Source organism: Pelobates fuscus, chromosome 5 (genome assembly GCF_036172605.1).
Source record: "Pelobates fuscus isolate aPelFus1 chromosome 5, aPelFus1.pri, whole genome shotgun sequence".
Lineage (NCBI taxonomy): Eukaryota > Metazoa > Chordata > Amphibia > Anura > Pelobatidae > Pelobates > Pelobates fuscus.
In genome coordinates, this window is record NC_086321.1 from 58543079 (window position 1) to 58563228 (window position 20150).

General features: G+C 43.3%; 1 protein-coding gene across 1 annotated transcript in view; it reads left to right on the forward strand.

Moving 5' to 3' along the window:
- The first annotated feature begins 10067 nt into the window (after nt 1-10067).
- Nucleotides 10068-20150, forward strand: part of ME2 (malic enzyme 2) — a 43899-nt gene continuing 33816 nt past the window's right edge. Inside the window, exons 1-4 of the mRNA XM_063453893.1 lie at nt 10068-10271; nt 17303-17420; nt 18519-18652; nt 19530-19679. Of these exons, the coding sequence (XP_063309963.1) occupies nt 17313-17420; nt 18519-18652; nt 19530-19679 (392 nt within the window). The 5' untranslated portion in view covers nt 10068-10271; nt 17303-17312. The remainder of the gene's footprint in view (nt 10272-17302; nt 17421-18518; nt 18653-19529; nt 19680-20150) is intronic.

Sequence of the window (20150 nt, forward strand, 5' to 3'; positions counted from 1 at the left end):
CCTGTCTCGTCTTTCCTCCACATTCTTTTAACCTTTCCTTGTAAGATTTATCCTGCAATCCATGAACCAGTTTAGTAGCCCTTTTCTGAACTCTCTCTAAGGTATCAATATCTTTCTGAAGATACGGTCTCCAGTACTGCGTACAATACTCCAAGTGAGGTCTCACCAGTGTTCTGTACAATGGCATGAGCACTTCCCTCTTTCTACTGCTAATACCTCTCCCCGTACAACCAAGCATTCTGCTAGCATTTCCTGCTGCTCTATTAGATTGTTTGTCTACCTTTAAAGCGGCACTGTCATGCCGAACTTACCTTTCCCCAATCGATTCCTCTTCTCTCCCTCTCTCAGGATCTGTTCTTCTTTTCTTCCTATCTGCTATAGTTTTCTTTAAAACTTAAGAAAAAGTATGGACTATTTCTCTTCTGGAGGTTTCCTACGCAGTGACCAGCGGTGACCAGCGGAGGAGCAAAGAGTGCTTCGTTTCCGGTGGTCACAGCAATTTTCCCATGATCCTTAGCTTTCCTCCCTGTTCCCACGATGCTTCCTGTCACTTAGACAGAATGCCGGCAAAACTGCCGAATTGCGTTCTAACAGTTTCTCCATTCGTGTTAGAACGCAATTCGGGACTTTGTTCGGATCGGAATTTCATTCGAATGAATGAAACTCCGATCCTATTCATTGCTGTGGCTGCATCTTGCAGCCGCTTAGTAGATAACACCCTAATTCCCACGGTATTAGGAAGCTATCTACTAAAAGGCTGAAAGACCTAAATTGGTCTTTCAGTCAAATTTACTAATACTAAGTAAAGATTACTTAGTATTAGTAAATAATATGCCCCTACTCGCTATACCGAGAGTAGGGGCATGTCTAGTAAGCAGTGAGCAGCCTGTGGCTGCTCACTGTAAAAAAAAACAGTGAGCAGCCACAAACACACAAAAAACAACAACAACCTATTGGCCCCACCCCTGTGCGACGGGTGGGGGCCCTAAATCGCAATGGGGGGGACTTATTGTCAAACCCCCGCCCCCACCCCTGAGCGGTGGGTGGGGGCCCTATATAAGAATGGTGGGGGGGGACCTACTGTCCTCCCCCCCGGCCCCCACCCCTGAGCGGTGGGTGGGGGCCCTAAAAAACAATAAGGGGGGGGACCTACTGTCCTCCCCCTCTGGCCCCCACCCCTGAGCGGTGGGTGGGGGCCCTAAATAAAAATCCCCCCCCCCCAATCAAGGTGACTAGGGGTCCCAAGCCCCTAGTCAACCCCCCCCCCCCCAAATAAAACTATCCCCTACCTACCCCCCTCACCCTAAAAATAGTGAGGGGGGAATAAAATAACTAACCTGTAAAGAAAAATTCAACTTACCATTTGACGTCTTCTTTTTTCTAAAATCTTCATTTTTCAGCCCCCAAAAAAGGGCAAATAAAAAACCATCATACCCGTCGAATTTAAAATAAAACAAAAAACCAGAGCGCAAAAAAAAAATCCTGACAAAAAAGAAAAAACCCGACGCTTAAAAAATTAATCCATCTTCACCCATGGAGGGCCCCGCGCAGACTGAGCTCTGCAGGGCGGGGGAAGGCTTATAAAGCCTTGCCCTGCCCTGCAATTGGGCTAAGAACACTCTGATTGGCTGGTTTAAGCCAATCAGAGTGCTCTTTGTCATTACACAGCGTGGGAAAATTCCAAAGAACTTTCTCACGCTGTGTAAAATGACACAGAGCACTCTGATTGGGTGGCTTGAAATCCATCCAATCACAGTGCTCTGTGTCATTTTACACAGCGTGGGAAAACTTTCCCACGCTGTGTAAAATGACACAGAGCACTGTGATTGGTTAGATTCCAAGCCCACCGATCAGAGTGCTCTTTGTCATTTGACACAGCGTGGAAAAATTCCAAAGAACTTTCCCATGCTGTGTAAAATTACACAGAGCACTGTGATTGGATGGATTTCAAGCAGTGGCGAACATACTGGGGTCGTATGTACCCACTGGGCCAGCCTCTTCTCCTGGGGGGCCCAAGAGCCGGCCACCTCAGGGCCCCCCGAGGCTGGCCCTGCTGTCACCAGGCTGGCGCGCGCGAGTGAGCACTGTCCCCTGTGTGCTCCCTCTTCAGCTCCCTCGCACACCGCACTGATACCGGAGCCGGAAGATGACGCGGTGCGCGAGGGAGCTGAAGAGGAAGCACTCAGAGTGGTCCCTCGCGCGCCCGCAGGACCAGCCAGCCGGGTGACACCACTGGACCCCAGGGAATCCCCTCAGCTCTCCCACAGGTAAGGAGGCTGGGGGGATTAAATAAAAAAAATAAAAAAACGTGTGTGTGTGTGAGTGTATGTTAGTAAGTGTATGTTAATAAGTGTATGTTAGTGAGTGTATGTTAGTGTGTGAGTGAGTGTGAGTGTATGTTAGTGTGTTTGTGTGTGTGAGTGTGAGTGTATGTTAGTGTGTTTGTGTGTGTGAGTGTATGTTAGTGAGTGTGAGTGTATGTTAGTGAGTGTGTGTGTGAGTGTATGTTAGTGAGTGTGTGTGAGTGTATGTTAGTGAGTGTGTGTGTGAGTGTATGTTAGTGAGTGTGTGTTAGAGTGTGTGTCTCTGTGCGTCTGTTAGTGAGTGTGTATGTATGTCTGTCACTGAGTGTGTGTCTGTCAGTAAATGTGTGCGTGTGTGTCTTAAGCACTTACCTTTCTCCAGCGCCGGACTCCCTTGGCGCTGGGGATCTCTCCGCCCCGATCCGACTCTCAGCTCTGAATGCGCATGGGGACTTCCTCTACCCACACAAAGATGGCGGCGCCCTGAATAAAGATCGGGGCAGAAAATAAAGATTAAAAATAGGTAATATGGGGGGTTTAGGGGCATTTGGGGGTGACTAGGGGGTCAATTGGATGAAGTGGAGGCAGGAGGGGGGGGTTAAAAAAAAAAAACGGGATTTGGCCATGATAGTGCCGCTTTAAGTCATCAGAAATAATTACCCCTAAATCCCTTTCCTCAGATGTTGAGGCTAGGACTCTATCAAATATTCTGTACTCTGCCCTTGGGATTATACGTCCAAGATGCATTATCTTGCACTTATCCACATTAAATGTCAGTTGCCACAACTCTGACCATTTTTCTGGTTTACCTAAATCATTTGCCATTTGGCTTATCCCTCCTGGAACATCAACCCTGTTATATATCTTTGCATCATCAGCAAAAAGGCATACCTTACCATCGAGACCTTCTGCAATATCACTAATAAAAATATTAAAGAGAATGTGTCCAAGTACAGATCCCTGAGGTACCCACCTGGTGACAAGCCCATGTGTAGCAGAGACCTAGTTTCTCATAGATGTCTCCGCTGGTATTTCCATAGAAATGCAGGAACAAGAATTTAACCCAGGATAATCAGCATTAGCATCAGTTAGTGTGAGTGTATGTTAGTGTGAGTGTATGTTAGTGTGAGTGTATGTTAGTGTATGGTAGTGTGAGTGTATGTTAGTGTGAGTATATGTGAGTGTGTGTGTAAGTGTATGTTAGTGTGTGTGTATTAGTGTGTGTATGTTAGTGTGTGTGTGAGTGTGTATGTTAGTGTGTGTGAGTGTATGTTACTGTGTGTGAGTGTATGTTAGTGAGTGTGTATTTATGTCTGTCACTGAGTGTGTATGTATGTCTGTCACTGAGTGTGTGTCTGTCAGTAAATGTGTGCGGACTCCCTTGGTGCTGGGGATCTCTCCACCCCGATCCGCCCCAGCCTCCTTACCTGTGGGAGAGCTGAGGGGATTCCCTGGGGTCCAGTGGTGTCACCCGGCTGGCTGGTCCTGCGGGCGCGCGAGGGAGCACTGTCCCCTGTGTGCTCCCTCTTCAGCTCCCTCACTGATACCGGAGCCGGAAGATGACGTAATCTTCCGGCTCCGGTATCAGTACGCGGCGCGCGAGGGAGCTGAAGAGGAAGCACTCAGGGGAGAGTGCTCCCTTGCGCGCCCGCAGGACCAGCCAGCCGGGTGACACCACTGGACCCCAGGGAATCCCCTCAGCTCTACCACAGGTAAGGAGGCTGGGGGAATTAAATTAAAAAAAAACAAAAAAAACGTGTGTGTGTGAGTGTATGTTAGTGAGTGTATGTTAGTGAGTGTATGTTAGTGAGTGTATGTTAGTGTGAGTGTATGTTAGTGTGTGTGTTAGTGAGTGTATGTTAGTGTGTGAGTGTGTGTGAGTGTATGTTAGTGTGTTTGTGTGTGTGAGTGTATGTTAGTGAGTGTGAGTGTATGTTAGTGAGTGTGTGTGTGTGTGAGTGTATGTTAGTGAGTGTGTGTGAGTCTATGTTAGTGAGTGTGTGTGTGTGTGAGTGTATGTTAGTGAGTGAGTGCGTGTTAGTGTGTTAGAGTGTGTGTCTCTGTGCGTCTGTTAGTGAGTGTGTATGTATGTCTGTCACTGAGTGTGTGTTTGTTAGTAAATGTGTGCGTGTGTGTCTTAAGCACTGACCTTTCTCCAGCGCCGGACTCCCTTGGCGCTGGGGATCTCTCCGCCCCGATCCGACTCTCAGCTCTGAATGCGCATGCGTGGCAAGAGCCACGCGCGCATTCAAACCGCCCATAGGAAAGCATTACTCAATGCTTTCCTATGGACGTTCAGCGTCTTCTCACTGTGATTTTCACAGTGAGAATCGCAGAAAATCCTCTAGCGGCTGTCAATGAGACAGCCACTAATGGCTGGATTAACCCTCAGTGAAACATAGCAGTTTCTCTGAAACTGCTATGTTTTCAGCTGCAGGGTTAAAACTAGAGAGACCTGGCACCCAGACCACTTCATTGAGCTGATGTGATCTGGGTATCTGTAGTGGTCCTTTAAGTGTATGTATTTATGCTTGCACTGACGTACATACCGCGGTCGCAGGGGTCGCAGCCCTGTGACCAGGTACCCGCAGCCATGTGTTGCGCCCCTGCCCGCGCAGAGTAAGCGCGCGCGTGGGGGGGCCCACGGATCAGTTATCGCACCGGGGCCCCCATGGGTTGTGTGCACGCCACTGATTTCAAGCCACCCAATCAGAGTGCTCTTTGTCATGTTACACAGCATGGGAAAATTCCAAAGAACTTTCCCACGCTGTGTAAAATGACACAAAGCACTCTGATTGGGTGGCTTGAAATCCATCCAATCACAGTGTTCTGTGTAATTTTACACAGCGTGGAAAGTTCTTTGGAATTTTCCCACACTGTGTAAAATGTCAAAGAGCACTCTGATTGGCTTAAACCAGCCAATCAGAGTGTTCTTAGCCTAATTGCAGGGCGGGGCAAGGCTTTATAAGCCTTCCCCCGCCCTGCAGAGCTCAGTCTGCGCGGAGCCCTCCATGGGTGAAGATGGATTAATTTTTTTAGCGTCGGGTTTTTTCTTTTTCGTCCGGATTTTTTTTTGCGCTCGGGTTTTTTATTTTATTTTAAGTTCGACGGGTATGATGGTTTTTTTATTTGTGATTTTAGAAAAAAGAAGAATTTTTCTTTACCGGTTAGTTATTTTATTCCCCCCTCACTATTTTTAGGGTGAGCGGGGTAGGTAGGGGATAGTTTTATTTGGGTGGGGGGGGGGGGGGGTGACTAGGGGCTTGGGACCCCTAGTCACCTTTGATTGGGGGGAGGTTTGTTTTATGGCCCCCACCCTCTGCCCAGGGGTGGGGGTGGGGAGAACAGTAGGTCCCCCCCCTCATTATTTTTATGGCCCCCACCCAACGCTCATGGGTGGGGGCGGGGGGGAGGACAGTAGGTCCCCCCCCATTGTGATTTATGGCCGGGGGGTAGGACAGTAGGTCCTCCCCCCCTCATTATCTTTATGGCCTCGACCCGTAGGCTGCTCACTGTTTAGTGGACATGCCCCTACTCGCGGTATAGCGAGTAGGGGAATTGGGGAGATTCTAATCTCCCTTATGCTATTATGGGGGTCATATTGACCCCCATAGAGTGAGGGGGGAGGACATAGGGGGCTTAGGAAGTGGTGGGGAGCACAGCACCCTGCCGCTTCTATCTGTACATATTACAAGGAGGGAGCTGCGCGCAGGTAGCTACCTCCTTGTAATAAACTGAACGAACAAACGAACACTGATATTTGGTATTTGTTTGTTCGTCTGATTTTTTCTATTCATTCATTCGGCTCTCTGATGAATGAATGAATAGATGAAATTCCCGTTCGCATGTCCAGGTGTTTCACTGGGCATGTGCGGGAATCTCACAGTCTGTCTAGTGTGGGCAGATGACGTGACCCACGGGGACTTCCTCTACCCACACAAAGATGGCGGCGCCCTGAATAAAGATCGGGGCAGAAAATAAAGATTAAAAATAGGTAATATGGGGGGTTTAGGGGCATTTGGGGGTGACTAGGGGGTCAATTGGATGAAGTGGAGGCAGGAGGGGGGGGGTTAAAAAAACAAAAAACAAAACGGGATTTGGCCATGATAGTGCCGCTTTAAGTCATCAGAAATAATTACCCCTAAATCCCTTTCCTCAGATGTTGAGGCTAGGACTCTATCAAATATTCTGTACTCTGCCCTTGGGTTTTTACGTCCAAGATGCATTATCTTGCACTTATCCACATTAAATGTCAGTTGCCACAACTCTGACCATTTTTCTGGTTTACCTAAATCATTTGCCATTTGGCTTATCCCTCCTGGAACATCAACCCTGTTACATATCTTAGTATCATCAGCAAAAAGGCATACCTTACCATCAAGACCTTCTGCAATATCACTAATAAAAATATTAAAGAGAATGGGTCCAAGTACAGATCCCTGAGATACCCCCCTGGTGACAAGCCCATGTGTAGCAGAGACCTAGTTTCTCATAGATGTCTCCGCTGGTATTTCCATAGAAATGCAGGAACAAGAATTTAACCCAGGATAATCAGCATCAATAATATAAGAAGTAATCCAAGAGAATCCCATCACCTTTCCCAATGACTGGACAACACACAGTATCAGGAGCAGAACTGAAGATTTATTCCACATATTCAGCTTTTAAGCAATTCTCCCATGCAAGGGAGACACCTACAATAATTATACAGTAAACCAATCATACAAGAGTTACCACCCCCACATCTCCTCCCCTCAGCATGACACATAATACCATTATACAGGACACATTTCTCCCCGTTTTCTGGATGTACCCCTAATACCAGAGATACACACCTAAATATTACATCCCCTGGTAGCCCTGATCTGGGTGAGCAACATACTCAAAAATCACCCAGATGGGACCAGGGGTTAACCCATATAAAGGTACAGTACCAGCTAGCCATGCTCTGTTCTGGCACTCATGGGGTTAACCCATATAAAGGTACAGTACCAGCTATCCATGCTTCCCTCTGGCACTCACAGGGTTAACCCATATAAAGGTACAGTTCCAGCTAGCCATGCTCTGTTCTGGCACTCACAGGGTTAACCCATATAAAGGTACAGTACCAGCTAGCCATGCTTCCCTCTGGCACTCACAGGGTTAACCCATATAAAGGTACAGTACCAGCTAGCCATGCTCTGTCCTGGCACTCACAGGGTTAACCCATATAAAGGTACAGTACCAGCTAGCCATGTTTCCCTCTGGCACTCACAGGGTTAACCCATATAAAGGTATAGTACCAACTAGCCATGCTCCCCTCTGGCACTCACAGGGTTAACCCATATAAAGGTACACTACCAGCTAGCCATGCTTCCCTCTGGCACTCACAGGGTTAACCCATATAAAGGTACAGTAACAGCTAGCCATGCTCCCCTCTGGCACTCACAGGGTTAACCCATATAAAGGTACAGTACCAGCAACCATGCTCCCCTCTGGCACTCACAGGGTTAACCCATATAAAGGTACAGTACCAGCTAGCCATGCTTCCCTCTTGCACTCACAGGGTTAACCCATATAAAGGTACAGTACCAGCTAGCCATGCTCCCCTCTGGCACTCACAGGGTTAACCCATATAAAGGTACAGTACCAGCTAGCCATGCTCTGTTCTGGCACTCACAGGGTTAACCCATATAAAGGTTCAGTAACAGCTAGCCATGCTCTGTTCTGACACTCACAGGGTTAACCCATATAAAGGTACAGTACCAGCTAGCCATGCTCCCCTCTGGCACTCACAGGGTTAACCTATATAAAGCTACAGTACCAGCTAGCCATGCTTCCCTCTGGCACTCACAGGGTTAACCCATATAAAGGTACAGTACCAGCTAGCCATGCTCTGTCCTGGCACTCACAGGGTTAACCCATATAAAGGTACAGTACCAGCTAGCCATGCTCTGTTCTGGCACTCACAGGGTTAACCCATATAAAGGTACAGTACCAGCTAGCCATGCTCTGTTCTGGCACTCACAGGGTTAACCCATATAAAGGTTCAGTAACAGCTAGCCATGCTCTGTTCTGACACTCACAGGGTTAACCCATATAAAGGTACAGTACCAGCTAGCCATGCTCCCCTCTGGCACTCACAGGGTTAACCTATATAAAGCTACAGTACCAGCTAGCCATGCTTCCCTCTGGCACTCACAGGGTTAACCCATATAAAGGTACAGTACCAGCTAGCCATGCTCTGTCCTGGCACTCACAGGGTTAACCCATATAAAGGTACAGTACCAGCTAGCCATGCTCTGTTCTGGCACTCACAGGGTTAACCCATATAAAGGTTCAGTAACAGCTAGCCATGCTCTGTTCTGACACTCACAGGGTTAACCCATATAAAGGTACAGTACCAGCTAGCCATGCTCCCCTCTGGCACTCACAGGGTTAACCTATATAAAGCTACAGTACCAGCTAGCCATGCTTCCCTCTGGCACTCACAGGGTTAACCCATATAAAGGTACAGTACCAGCTAGCCATGCTCTGTCCTGGCACTCACAGGGTTAACCCATATAAAGGTACAGTACCAGCTAGCCATGTTACCCTCTGGCACTCACAGGGTTAACCCATATAAAGGTACAGTACCAACTAGCCATGCTCCCTTCTGGCACTCACAGGGTTAACCCATATAAAGGTACAGTACCAGCTAGCCATGCTTCCCTCTGGCACTCACAGGGTTAACCCATATAAAGGTACAGTAACAGCTAGCCATGCTCCCCTCTGGCACTCACAGGGTTAACCCATATAAAGGTACAGTACCAGCAACCATGCTCCCCTCTGGCACTCACAGGGTTAACCCATATAAAGGTACAGTACCAGCTAGCCATGCTTCCCTCTGGCACTCACAGGGTTAACCCATATAAAGGTACAGTACCAGCTAGCCATGCTCCCCTCTGGCACTCACAGGGTTAACCCATATAAAGGTACAGTACCAGCTAGCCATGCTCTGTTCTGGCACTCACAGGGTTAACCCATATAAAGGTTCAGTAACAGCTAGCCATGCTCTGTTCTGACACTCACAGGGTTAACCCATATAAAGGTACAGTACCAGCTAGCCATGCTCCCCTCTGGCACTCACAAGGTTAACCTATATAAAGCTACAGTACCAGCTAGCCATGCTTCCCTCTGGCACTCACAGGGTTAACCCATATAAAGGTACAGTACCAGCTAGCCATGCTCCCCTCTGGCACTCACAGGGTTAACCCATATAAAGGTACAGTACCAGCAACCATGCTCCCCTCTGGCACTCACAGGGTTAACCCATATAAAGGTACAGTACCAGCTAGCCATGCTCCCCTCTGGCACTCACAGGGTTAACCCATTTACAGGTACAGTACCAGCTAGCCATGCTTCCCTCTGGCACTCACAGGTTTAACCCATATAAAGGTTCAGTACCAGCTAGCCATGCTCTGTTCTGGCACTCACAGGGTTAACCCATATAAAGGTAAAGTACCAGCTAGCCATGCTCTGTTCTGGCACTCACAGGGTTAACCCATATAAAGGTACAGTACCAGCTAGCCATGCTTCCCTCTGGCACTCACAGGGTTAACCCATATAAAGGTACAGTACCAGCTAGCCATGCTCTGCATCTCCCAGCTTCCTCCTACCCCCAGTATCTGACTCCTGAAGATGGTTAGTCACACACACTCTTGTCCTTCCTGTAATTGGTTCCCTTCAGTTGTCACTTAGCGGTGAACATTCTAGCCCCGCCCCTTTCCCTCCTTTCCATCTTCCCCTAGCAGAGTGCTTGCCAGTCCGGCTGGCTGTAGAAAGGGAAGCGGCAGCTGCCGGGAGGTGGGATCTGTCCGAGTCTTATTTTATTAATTATTTAATTATTGCACACAGTGAGCTGGGCAGCCCAAACTTCCTATCTCCTCTCACACTGTGACACTGCTGCCTGTCCCTGCCGCCTAGAGGAGGCCTGAGCCGCATCTGCAGGTGAGAACCAACGGAGGATGTGATTGTAACAGGCCAGTTTCCAGGTTTGGGGTACCACTGATTATTGGGGTACCATTGACTGTGAATCCTATAGGATAAAGTGTTATGGTATGCATCGTGTGATGGAAACTCAGCCCTTCTAATTATCTAATTTTTATTTTTATACTAGGGAGTAGCCCCAGAAAACCATATGATTAGAACCTTTCTTACTCTTAGTACATGGTTCCATAGAACCCTCAGATTCCTTGTCACATGCTGGATTTAGATGTAATAATTACTGTTTCCTGTGTGGGTTTATGTAATAACCATCCCATCTGTTTGGACTTATCTGTTACCCATCTGTGTGCCTGTATCAGTCAATGTGTTAACACAGGACATACCATGGATTTGTCCAATATCTATCTATGTATCAGCACAACAGATGCAGTGATTACTATACACTGATTAGCAGCTCACTCCTCAGGTTAACCCCTTAAGGACACATGACATGTCTGACACGTCATGATTCCCTTTTATTCCAGAAGTTTGGTCCTTAAGGGTTAAAGGGAAGGCATGCAGTGCTGGCATAGCTGTGTGGGTTTTTCTTTTTGTTTTTTCGTTTTTCAGAATTTTCCAGTGAGATCACATCCACATGTATTTTCAGACTTACTTCTTTACACTTATTTTTCTTTCTAGTGCAATAATGCCCCTACCCCCATTTGTGTTTTCAGTGTAATAAATACCCTTAGGTGCTATAAGAACCCACAGGACATGTATACCTACATACATGTACACATTTTTGTATTGTGCCTCTTAGTAGGGTATTTATTTCCTACTTAAAAAAATAAAAAAAAAGTTGTTGTGGTGATAACTGACAAATTTACTGATGCCTTTAGATTAGGAGTGTCCCTCACTGGCCCTCCTGGAATCTAGGCGTATGTTTCATAGAATGATTAATAAATATAGTGCAACAACACATGGAGAGTGTAGGTAGGATAACAACCCATCTTTGGGTGATTTCTATAAAACAGGCATATCCTGCCGAGGGAGCTTATGTTAACCCAAAAACTTTTGAGTGTGCAGATATTATTATTAGTATTATTATTTATATAGCGACAGCAAGCTCCGTAGCGCTGTACAATGGGATATAGACATACCTACCATTTTCATTTGGATGTAAGTCAGTTGTTTTTGTGTTTTGTTTTTTTTTTGTTTTTTCTTTCTGTTTTTTTTTTTTTTTTTCGTCTCCAATCAAATGGTTATGTGTTGACATCTACAGGGCCATTCTTGATTCACATAACCATCATTATTCATTCCATTATCTCCTTTATGAAAGCATTATGTAAAGTAATCTTGCCAGGGCAATGCTGCGAGTCCATTTGTTATTGTGAATGACCTTTCATTTTCTGATTAACAACACTAGAGACACAATCTATAAATAACTACAATTTAGCACGTGAGCACTTCCCATCTGCAAGAATGAACTGGAAAAAACAGATATTGGGTTAAGATTATTGTTGGTGAAACCGAATCACTCTTCCTTCAAAGCTTTGCAATGAGTTTTTTTTTTTTTTTTATGACCTAGGTCAGCATTTTTTTTTTTTGAGTTAATGCCAAAGTGTGTGTTTTTTTTTTTCTGTGTAGTAACCAATTGCACAACAAAGCATGTGGTCAATGACGTAGGAGGGGGAACTGAAATCAGATGCAAAAAAATAAAAAGGGATGTGGGATTGATTAAACAAGGCCTCCCAGAGTCTGTAATGCAGAAGTTCCCTCACCTATATATCATGATGGTGGGTTAAAGACTATTATAGTCAATTTAGAACACCCAGTATTATGTTTCCTCCCCCAAATCCTTCTGAGGGCCATCTGCTCTGTTACATAAGGCTCAGGCTGAATGCTGTGTGTAAAGACATACATTTCTTTTTTTCTAAGGAGATCCTTCGGATAAGCAAGTGGATTAATTCCTTTGTTTTGTTTTTTGGTTTTGTTTCCCTGTGTACAGCAACACAAAAGTTTAAGGATGGCACACCAATTTAAAAGGACAAAGGGTCTATGCATCTAGGTCAGTGGTTGTTAAAATGGCTTTGTCACCCTCTGGAGTCTTTGCATATTTTGCAAAGAACCACGATTGGGGACATCATTGCTTGGGGTTGCGGTGACTTGGGATGCAGTAGAGGTGAGTTATACTTGCCTGATGCTGTCCACCGCCATCTTCACTCTTCAGCTCCTGGTGCTTCATTGGAAGAGCACACCAGTGCGTATTTTGGCACATGCTCAAGAGTACAGCACTGCTATTTATGGAGCCTTCGTAGATATTGTCTTGCGGAAGAGGCATTTTCTCATTTGATACCCAATGTGTAGGGAAACTGCACAAGCTGTGCCAATCAAATAGTAAACGTGCGGTAGGAGGGAATAGAGCATGTATGTTACAGTTTGTGTAACACCCACTAAACCACGCTGTGCCACCTCTGAGGAGGGGGTAAATTTTTACTTAGAACGGATCTGCCACTTTTTAGTGTTTCATAAAGAAATAATCTTTATGAAATACTGATTAAGACGGTGTTGGAATTTCACTGATATTCTAACACAATCCAGAGATACCATAAGACAAAGTAGGGACTAATATGTCTTATGGTAAACCTTGCCTTGAGGTTGACCAAAGGAGAATCTCCGCCATCAACTTTTGCCCAATCCCAGCAGCCATCACAAAGGATGATTTTTTTTGTTTTGTTTTGTTTTTATGGATGATCTTGCGTGATCCTCCATTGACCTCAGTGTTGTACTTGAATGCATGCGCGAGAGTGCAGCACTGACGTGGCTCCTGGCAGCTGGCACACCAGGGAGCCGAAGAGGAGCTTCATCATGAAGATGGCTGCTGCTGCGAGGGACAACCAGCGGTAAGTAAAACTCACTTCCACAGTACCCCACGACCACCAGACCAGTCCATTTCAGGTGTCTTTGTGAATTATGCAAAGACTGCCAAAATTGACAGATCCCTTTTAATAACCCCTAAAGTAATATGTTTTAATTTTGATAATTGATTTGTTCATGGCTTTTAAGGAACAGTAAAGATATTGTTCTTATTTATATAGCGCCAACAAATTCCGCAGCGCTTTACAGTGGGTGGACGAACAAACCTGTAGTTGTAACCAGACAAGTTAGACACACAGGAACAGAGGGGTCGAGGGCCCTGCTCAATGAGCTTACACACTTTAATCCATGCAGATCTGTTCAATAAAATAAGAAAATAACTGTGTTTTCAGAAGCTGTAAATCACATAATGCTGATATAACCTGAGATTTATATCTCTGAGGCAGGATTAGACCTACGGTATCTAAAAAGTATGAATTGACCCAAATAACACAATATATCATACTTTTTAATAATCATTTCCATGGTGCAAAGCATTTGATTTTATTAAACACTCTCTTTTTGTCGTCCTTAATATGTTACTTCAGGAAAATAGTCTACATAGAAATCTAGTGGTGATTGCAACTTGTAATATATCACATTTTTCCTGAAAGGTGCTGTAAATTCCAGATTTGCAATCCGGTATGAAATAGTGGGGGAAGTATGCCCAGAACACCTTGTTAATCTTCGCAATCCTTTTTATTGCAACACATGCCTGGGTAAAGACATTTGGGCCATCACCAAAACAAACTGGTTTTATAGATGAGGTAAAAAGAGTGATGGTGATTAAAGGGGAACTCTAACATAACTGTTACAGCTCACTCTAAGGGTTATGTTGTCTAGATTATTGTAAATGGCATTGCCCATTTTTCAGAAATTTCTGTTTAGGAACAGTTTGACATGTAGTGTGTCTCTTGCCAGGGACCGTCTTTATCCTCTGCCTCCCTGATAATCTATAATTATCAATGAGTCCAAAGTTGGGGTGATCTCCTGGGGGGCCAGGCAGAGCTCTAGTAAAGCTTATATTCTTCCTAAAGAGTTTGACATAAAACTGAGAACTGACACAAGGACAACCGGACAACATAACCAAAACAGTAATCTGTAATGGTTAGCCTGCGTAGTGCCCCTTTAATGGCATGCATCCTTATTGTCCGGTCTGTTCAGATTTCCCAGAGGGAGTCTGGTCCTTAAGGGGTTAATGTGAAGGGCCAGGCATTTCAGCAAGACCTACCTCCACCTGTGCAGTCAGTGGGGGAGGGGGTAAGGCCTTTAGCATTTTGTTCCCTCAGTCCCGTAAATGCTTTTGAAGTGTATGCTGGGGTTAGCAGGACAGTGGAGGCAAAAATAACTCATTTATACTCTTAGCATTTCTGCATAACCTGTGCTGGCATCTTCTGATAATTATCTGCTTGATGGCCAAAATTCTCCCGTGTTTCCTTGAATGCACCTGCGGTATCTGAGGTCACTTACAGATAAGGGAAACATGAATTTACATGGAATGCCAGGCTGTGCCAGCACAGTCTTACATTAGATTAAAAAAAAAACACACCTATATAAGCAGACTTAATAACTAACTTCCTGTTGGCTATTCAATTCTGCCATTTTCTCCAAAATGACAATTCCTCTTTACGAAATAAATTTTATCTTGTATGCTACTTGGCTCTGATTCGATCCTTTCTTCTCGCTCCCAGACAAGTTCTTGTTATCGCTATCTTGAAGCAGAGTTTTGTGTTCCTAGAGTAGATACGTCTCACTTTATTGATCTTGGAAAAAGTTTGCAGGCATCCAGTTACTGCTGTTGCAATCCGTGCAATATAATAATGAAATGAATTAACAATGTGGTTTGGTTGGGATATGTCTGAATAGCCTGGTGTTAAAACTACCCATATACTACAGCTTGCTTCTTGTCACCAGAGCATCAGAATCTGGCTCTTTAGTGGCTGTTTGGCTCTCAGTCTGTTTCCTGATAGCCCCTAGCTTACTGTGTTTATCTACCGGTAATCTTTCTGACTTGGAGCCTCCCTGTAATAGAGGGATCAAGGAAATTGACCTGTAGTTAACAGAAGTAGTTTAGTTCCTGGTTGAAAAGCCGAATTCCTGAGATTTACAGCAGACACTGCTATTCATTATCTTCGTGTAATTAATGTTTAATCCTGGTGTGTGATTAACCCCTTAAGGACACATGCCATGTGTAACATGTCATGATTGCCTTTTATTCCAGAAGTTTGGTCCTTAAGGGGTTAAAAGGAATAGACGCAATGGATTAATGAGTTCAACGAAATCAGAGTACAGATTGTTCTAAGAATTTAAAACTCATTTTATGCATCTAAACCAGGGGTCCTCAAACTCCAGCCCCCCGGATGTTGCTGCCTACAACTCCCATGATTCTTTGAACTACATAGATAGCAAGAGAATCATGGGAGTTGTAGTTCCGCAACATCTGGGGGGCTGGAGTTTGAGGACCCCGATCTAAACAATGCAAAGGGAAACCAACAACAACAAAAAACTATTCCATCTTTGCAGCAAACTCAGGGGTTCTAAATCTGCTCCATTTGTCATAGACATACAGTAAGCGTCTCAGACAATCCTGGTCCTCCTTACGTCGCTTTCTATTGGAGAGCTGCTATACGGTTAGGTGGATGGGAAGTTTTCAAAATGTGGCAAGGGACAGAATTTAATTCACAAAAAAATTAACTAGTTTCAGATCATATTTTAGCTGACTACTGCACTCATTCTAAAATGGTTCTTCCCATCATCAAATTATGAATTTAAAAGAAATCTATTTATTGTGTGTTAATGTTCTGCTATACATTTCTTGTCTGGGGGGTGAGGGGGATCTCTTTCTTTTGGAAAAGAGGTTAGTGGTGGAGCATCATACAATGCGCAAACCGAAGATGATAAGGTTGTTTTGGTACAATTACTTTGTAAAAAAAAAAAAAAAAAAATCAAATGTTTTCAGGGTTTAACTCTTTGAGAATTTGACCTACAATACAGAGTTCTAATCAATCTGGGTGTATTGAGTTAATTAGACTATTGATGCTTCTCCCAATGATGCCTGTGTAATAAAGTGTGACCCTGGTTCCTACAGCGATCGTCCTTCCAGGAAAGCAGTCAATCACTGTAACATCTATTATTTATGCACTTTACCGATCGTACATTCAGGAAGGTGATGTCTGCTTTTTAAAGATTTCGTTTGAGTTTTTCATAACTGCAACAGTTGGCAAGAATAATTGCATGCGCAGGGACTGTTGAATTGTCCATTTATTTAGTACAAGGCTATGTTGCATATTCTCAGTGAAATGTGTCCTGTCTTAGAATAGAATTGATATTCTAAATATATTTCCTACTGTGACTTCAGCTGGGGTTCTTAATTAGTGTAAGTGCGAGTCATTCTAATGTTTAAACCTGATCTTCTGGTTCTACAGACTCCTAGCTTTAAGGACTTTCTTTTGGTATAAATAAAAAATTAGTATTTAAGCACATAGAAATGGTACCTCGTTGTGTTAATAGATCTCTGCCCTCCAGCACATGCATTTTAATATGTACAAGCCTCAATCGATAAAAACATGTTAGAGATGAGTGTTTATATTTATAATCTCCAGTCCAGGTGTGACGTATAGTGCTGGGTTCATCCAGTAGCAGTCTGTGCTCAGTGCATTCCCGGCACAGCCCGATCTTCATCCTTTTGTACAAAACCGTTTTTATATTTTAACGTGCTTTTACATGCAATTTTACATGTGCAAGTAAAAATACGCAATTGATGTACAATTGCAGTGTTCATAAAAAACAAGTGCCTTTTACATGAGAGGTCTGTGTATTCTTTTCAATATCTTTTTCTTTGAGAATGTTAAAAGATTTTTTTCTCACAATGTGCATGACTTTTGTGTGAGACTGGAATGTGTGAAGTCCTCCTTCATCTCTTTTCTGTTCTATCCTCTAAACCACTTGTCAAATATCCACATTGTATAATTGTAAAGCACTCCACAATATGTTTATGTTCTGTAAATGCTGCTAATTACAATTAATAATCTATTTGAAGATTTATAATCTTGTAAACCAGCATGAATGTTTGAATTTCAATATTCTTAACCTCACCCAACTGTACTTACTTTTTTTTTTTAATATTTTTTTTTTTTAAGACCTATAAAAATGTTATCCAGATTGAGAGTAGTCGCAAGCAGAAGTCTGCCAGCATGTCGGACTGTGCACACCAAAGAGAAGGGCAAAGCTCTTATGTTAAATCCAAGGACAAACAAGGTATGTGAAATTGAGGTCTCTGTAATATGGGGGGCTTTATTCTGTCCTAAACACGGTGTATTATGTTTGTTTATGTATAAAACACTTTATGGACTAACATTATATGTCTCCCTATAATGCATTGCCGTTTTCATTGTATTTATTTTTTTAAGTGTATAGTTTCTTCACCCAAAGAGGCTAGTTGCTAATCTGAGGTGAAAAGTCTCAGGAATCAGACGTTGTCTTAGCCAAAAAGTTGCAATTCTTTTGTCCGTTTTCCACAATTCCCAAGTTTAGCTACAAAACTCTATATACATGGACATTTATGTATGTGTGTGTGTGTGTGTGTGTATATATATTACATTACATCCAGCTACATCTGTAGATATAGACTGATATATATAGCTGTTTCTATATAGATGTAGAAGGATGATTTATACAGAGAGAGGTAACTAATGATCTCAAAGCTTGCGTCTTATCTGTTTGTGCCTAAACCAGTCAGGTCTTATCAGATAAGTTGTGTATTTTTTTTTAATTTTTTTTACATTTTAATTCCCTGTAATCTGCTAAACACAAATGAGCCAATATTAAGTTTAAAATATTGTCATCCTCTACCCTCCAATCGCTGCATTTATTTATTCAGGCCTTCCGTGAGATGTTGTTTGATTGTGCTGCTTTGGAACATAAAATGAGAGGACCTTTATGAAAAGTTCTTGAATACAACAAAGGGCTTATTGCTGTATGTAATTTATTTTCCCTCTAACATCACTTTCTTTGCATAAGAAATACCTGTGCTTTTAATTGGCCGCAGACCATAACACCAACATTATATTTGTATAACAAGATAATTCCCTTAAATTATTTTTGCATTTTCAACATTTCACACTTAACATTTTTGCAGAAACAGCTGAATGAAAACCATGGCTGACTTGGGGATTTTTTTTTTAATTTAGCTACTGTAGCCTAACTTTGAATTCTTTATAATTCATACTGTTGTGAGCTGTGTAAGCAACTAAAATGTTATTCAAAACGGCTTCTAGAATGTAAACACCGGCATTGCTAAAACCCGCTGCCCGCATAGCAGAATGTTTCAATCAATTCTTTTTTTTCTGGATATAGGGAATGGCATTTACTTTACAAGAAAGGCAAATCCTTGGACTTCAGGGACTCTTACCTTCCAAAATAGAGACCCAAGACATTCAAGCTGCTCGATTTCACAAGAACCTGAGAAAAATGGAGGACCCTTTAGAAAAGTATGTATTCCAAACGAGTTTCCATCAATAAAATATATACTTAATGCTTATTGGTAGAAACATCTTATAATGGATAGCAACAGACTGGTGAATAAAACATAAGATGTAGCCTTGACACCATGACATCCCCTGGATCTTCCAGTACCATTCCAGCATGCAGCTAGTAGGCCTCTGTCTGTTTTTGGGTTTTCTTATTGGAGACCCACCATAAGGACCAAAGGTTGCTTTTTGCGGTCATTACACTCTGTTTCTTAAGGCCGAATGGAATGTCGAGCTTGTTTAGAATTGATGCATTGAGTTGGTCATTCCATTTTGGAATGGGATCTTTAAATGTCCTATGTGAGTTTAGGCTCACTTGTGTTTGTATAAGGCTATTACTGGGTGTCGGTTGCCAGCTTGGCCATGCTGAAGAAGTTCTTTGTAGGCCATTCTGACCTTCTTTTAGCAGCACTGCTTTCCCATCACCCCAACTTATTGCTTGCAGTGCTTATTTACCTCCCCTCTCTCCATATAGAGGAGCATCTTTTGACCATCTACCAGCCCGGAAATATTATCAGTAACTATAGCAGCCTGGCCCCAACCCCCTAAAGTGTAAAAATATATATTTTTTTATTTTATTTGTAAAACATACATTATCCACCCTTGTTGAGTAGTGTCACAAGGTGTATATTTTATTTTATTATTTTAAAATACTAATTAATGACATTTGGACATGATAAAACCTGAATAATCACTAAAATGACCACAGAAAAAATATAGGCTTAACATGTTATGTGTTGTATTTCTCAAGAGGTTTTACAATCTTTTTCAGTAATATCATATTTACAGTGACTTTTACAATCTTTCTGTTCTATCTTTTTTATGCCATTTTTTTTAGATACATTTACGTAATGGGAATTCAGGAGCGAAATGAGAAGCTCTTCTATAGAATTTTGCAGGATGATATTGAACGATTAATGCCAATTGTCTACACGCCCACAGTCGGTCTGGCCTGCTCGCAGTACGGACACATATTCCGTAGGCCAAAGTAAGTATATATTAAACGAAGACCAAAACAAGTTCTGTTACAGGGGTTTAGTTAGAATATTATGGAAGTTAAAAACAGCTGATTAATCACTGTCTACACCATCCAGCTGACTTGTCTGGTCTACTCAATACTCTAGGAACGTTTTGAAAGACTTGAGATGGGAACTGAAAGTAGTCACATCTCTTCATTTTGAATAACCGTCAGTCATGTAGGAAAACCCAACATATGAGCACAGTGGTACTTTAATATAATACAGTAATGGCACTGTTACAGGAACAAGGTTTACTGGTCTCCAGCTTGGGATCCAGACCTTTCCATATGCTTACAGTGAGATGTCACCTCTTTTGACTGCTCCTTGCATACTGAAGTCAATACCTCTGGGTGCCCCCCACCTGCTTGGAGATACTTTGTACATTTAGTAAATGTGATGCCTTAAATGATTTATTGGAAGCACAGGTGTGTCTCTTCCTG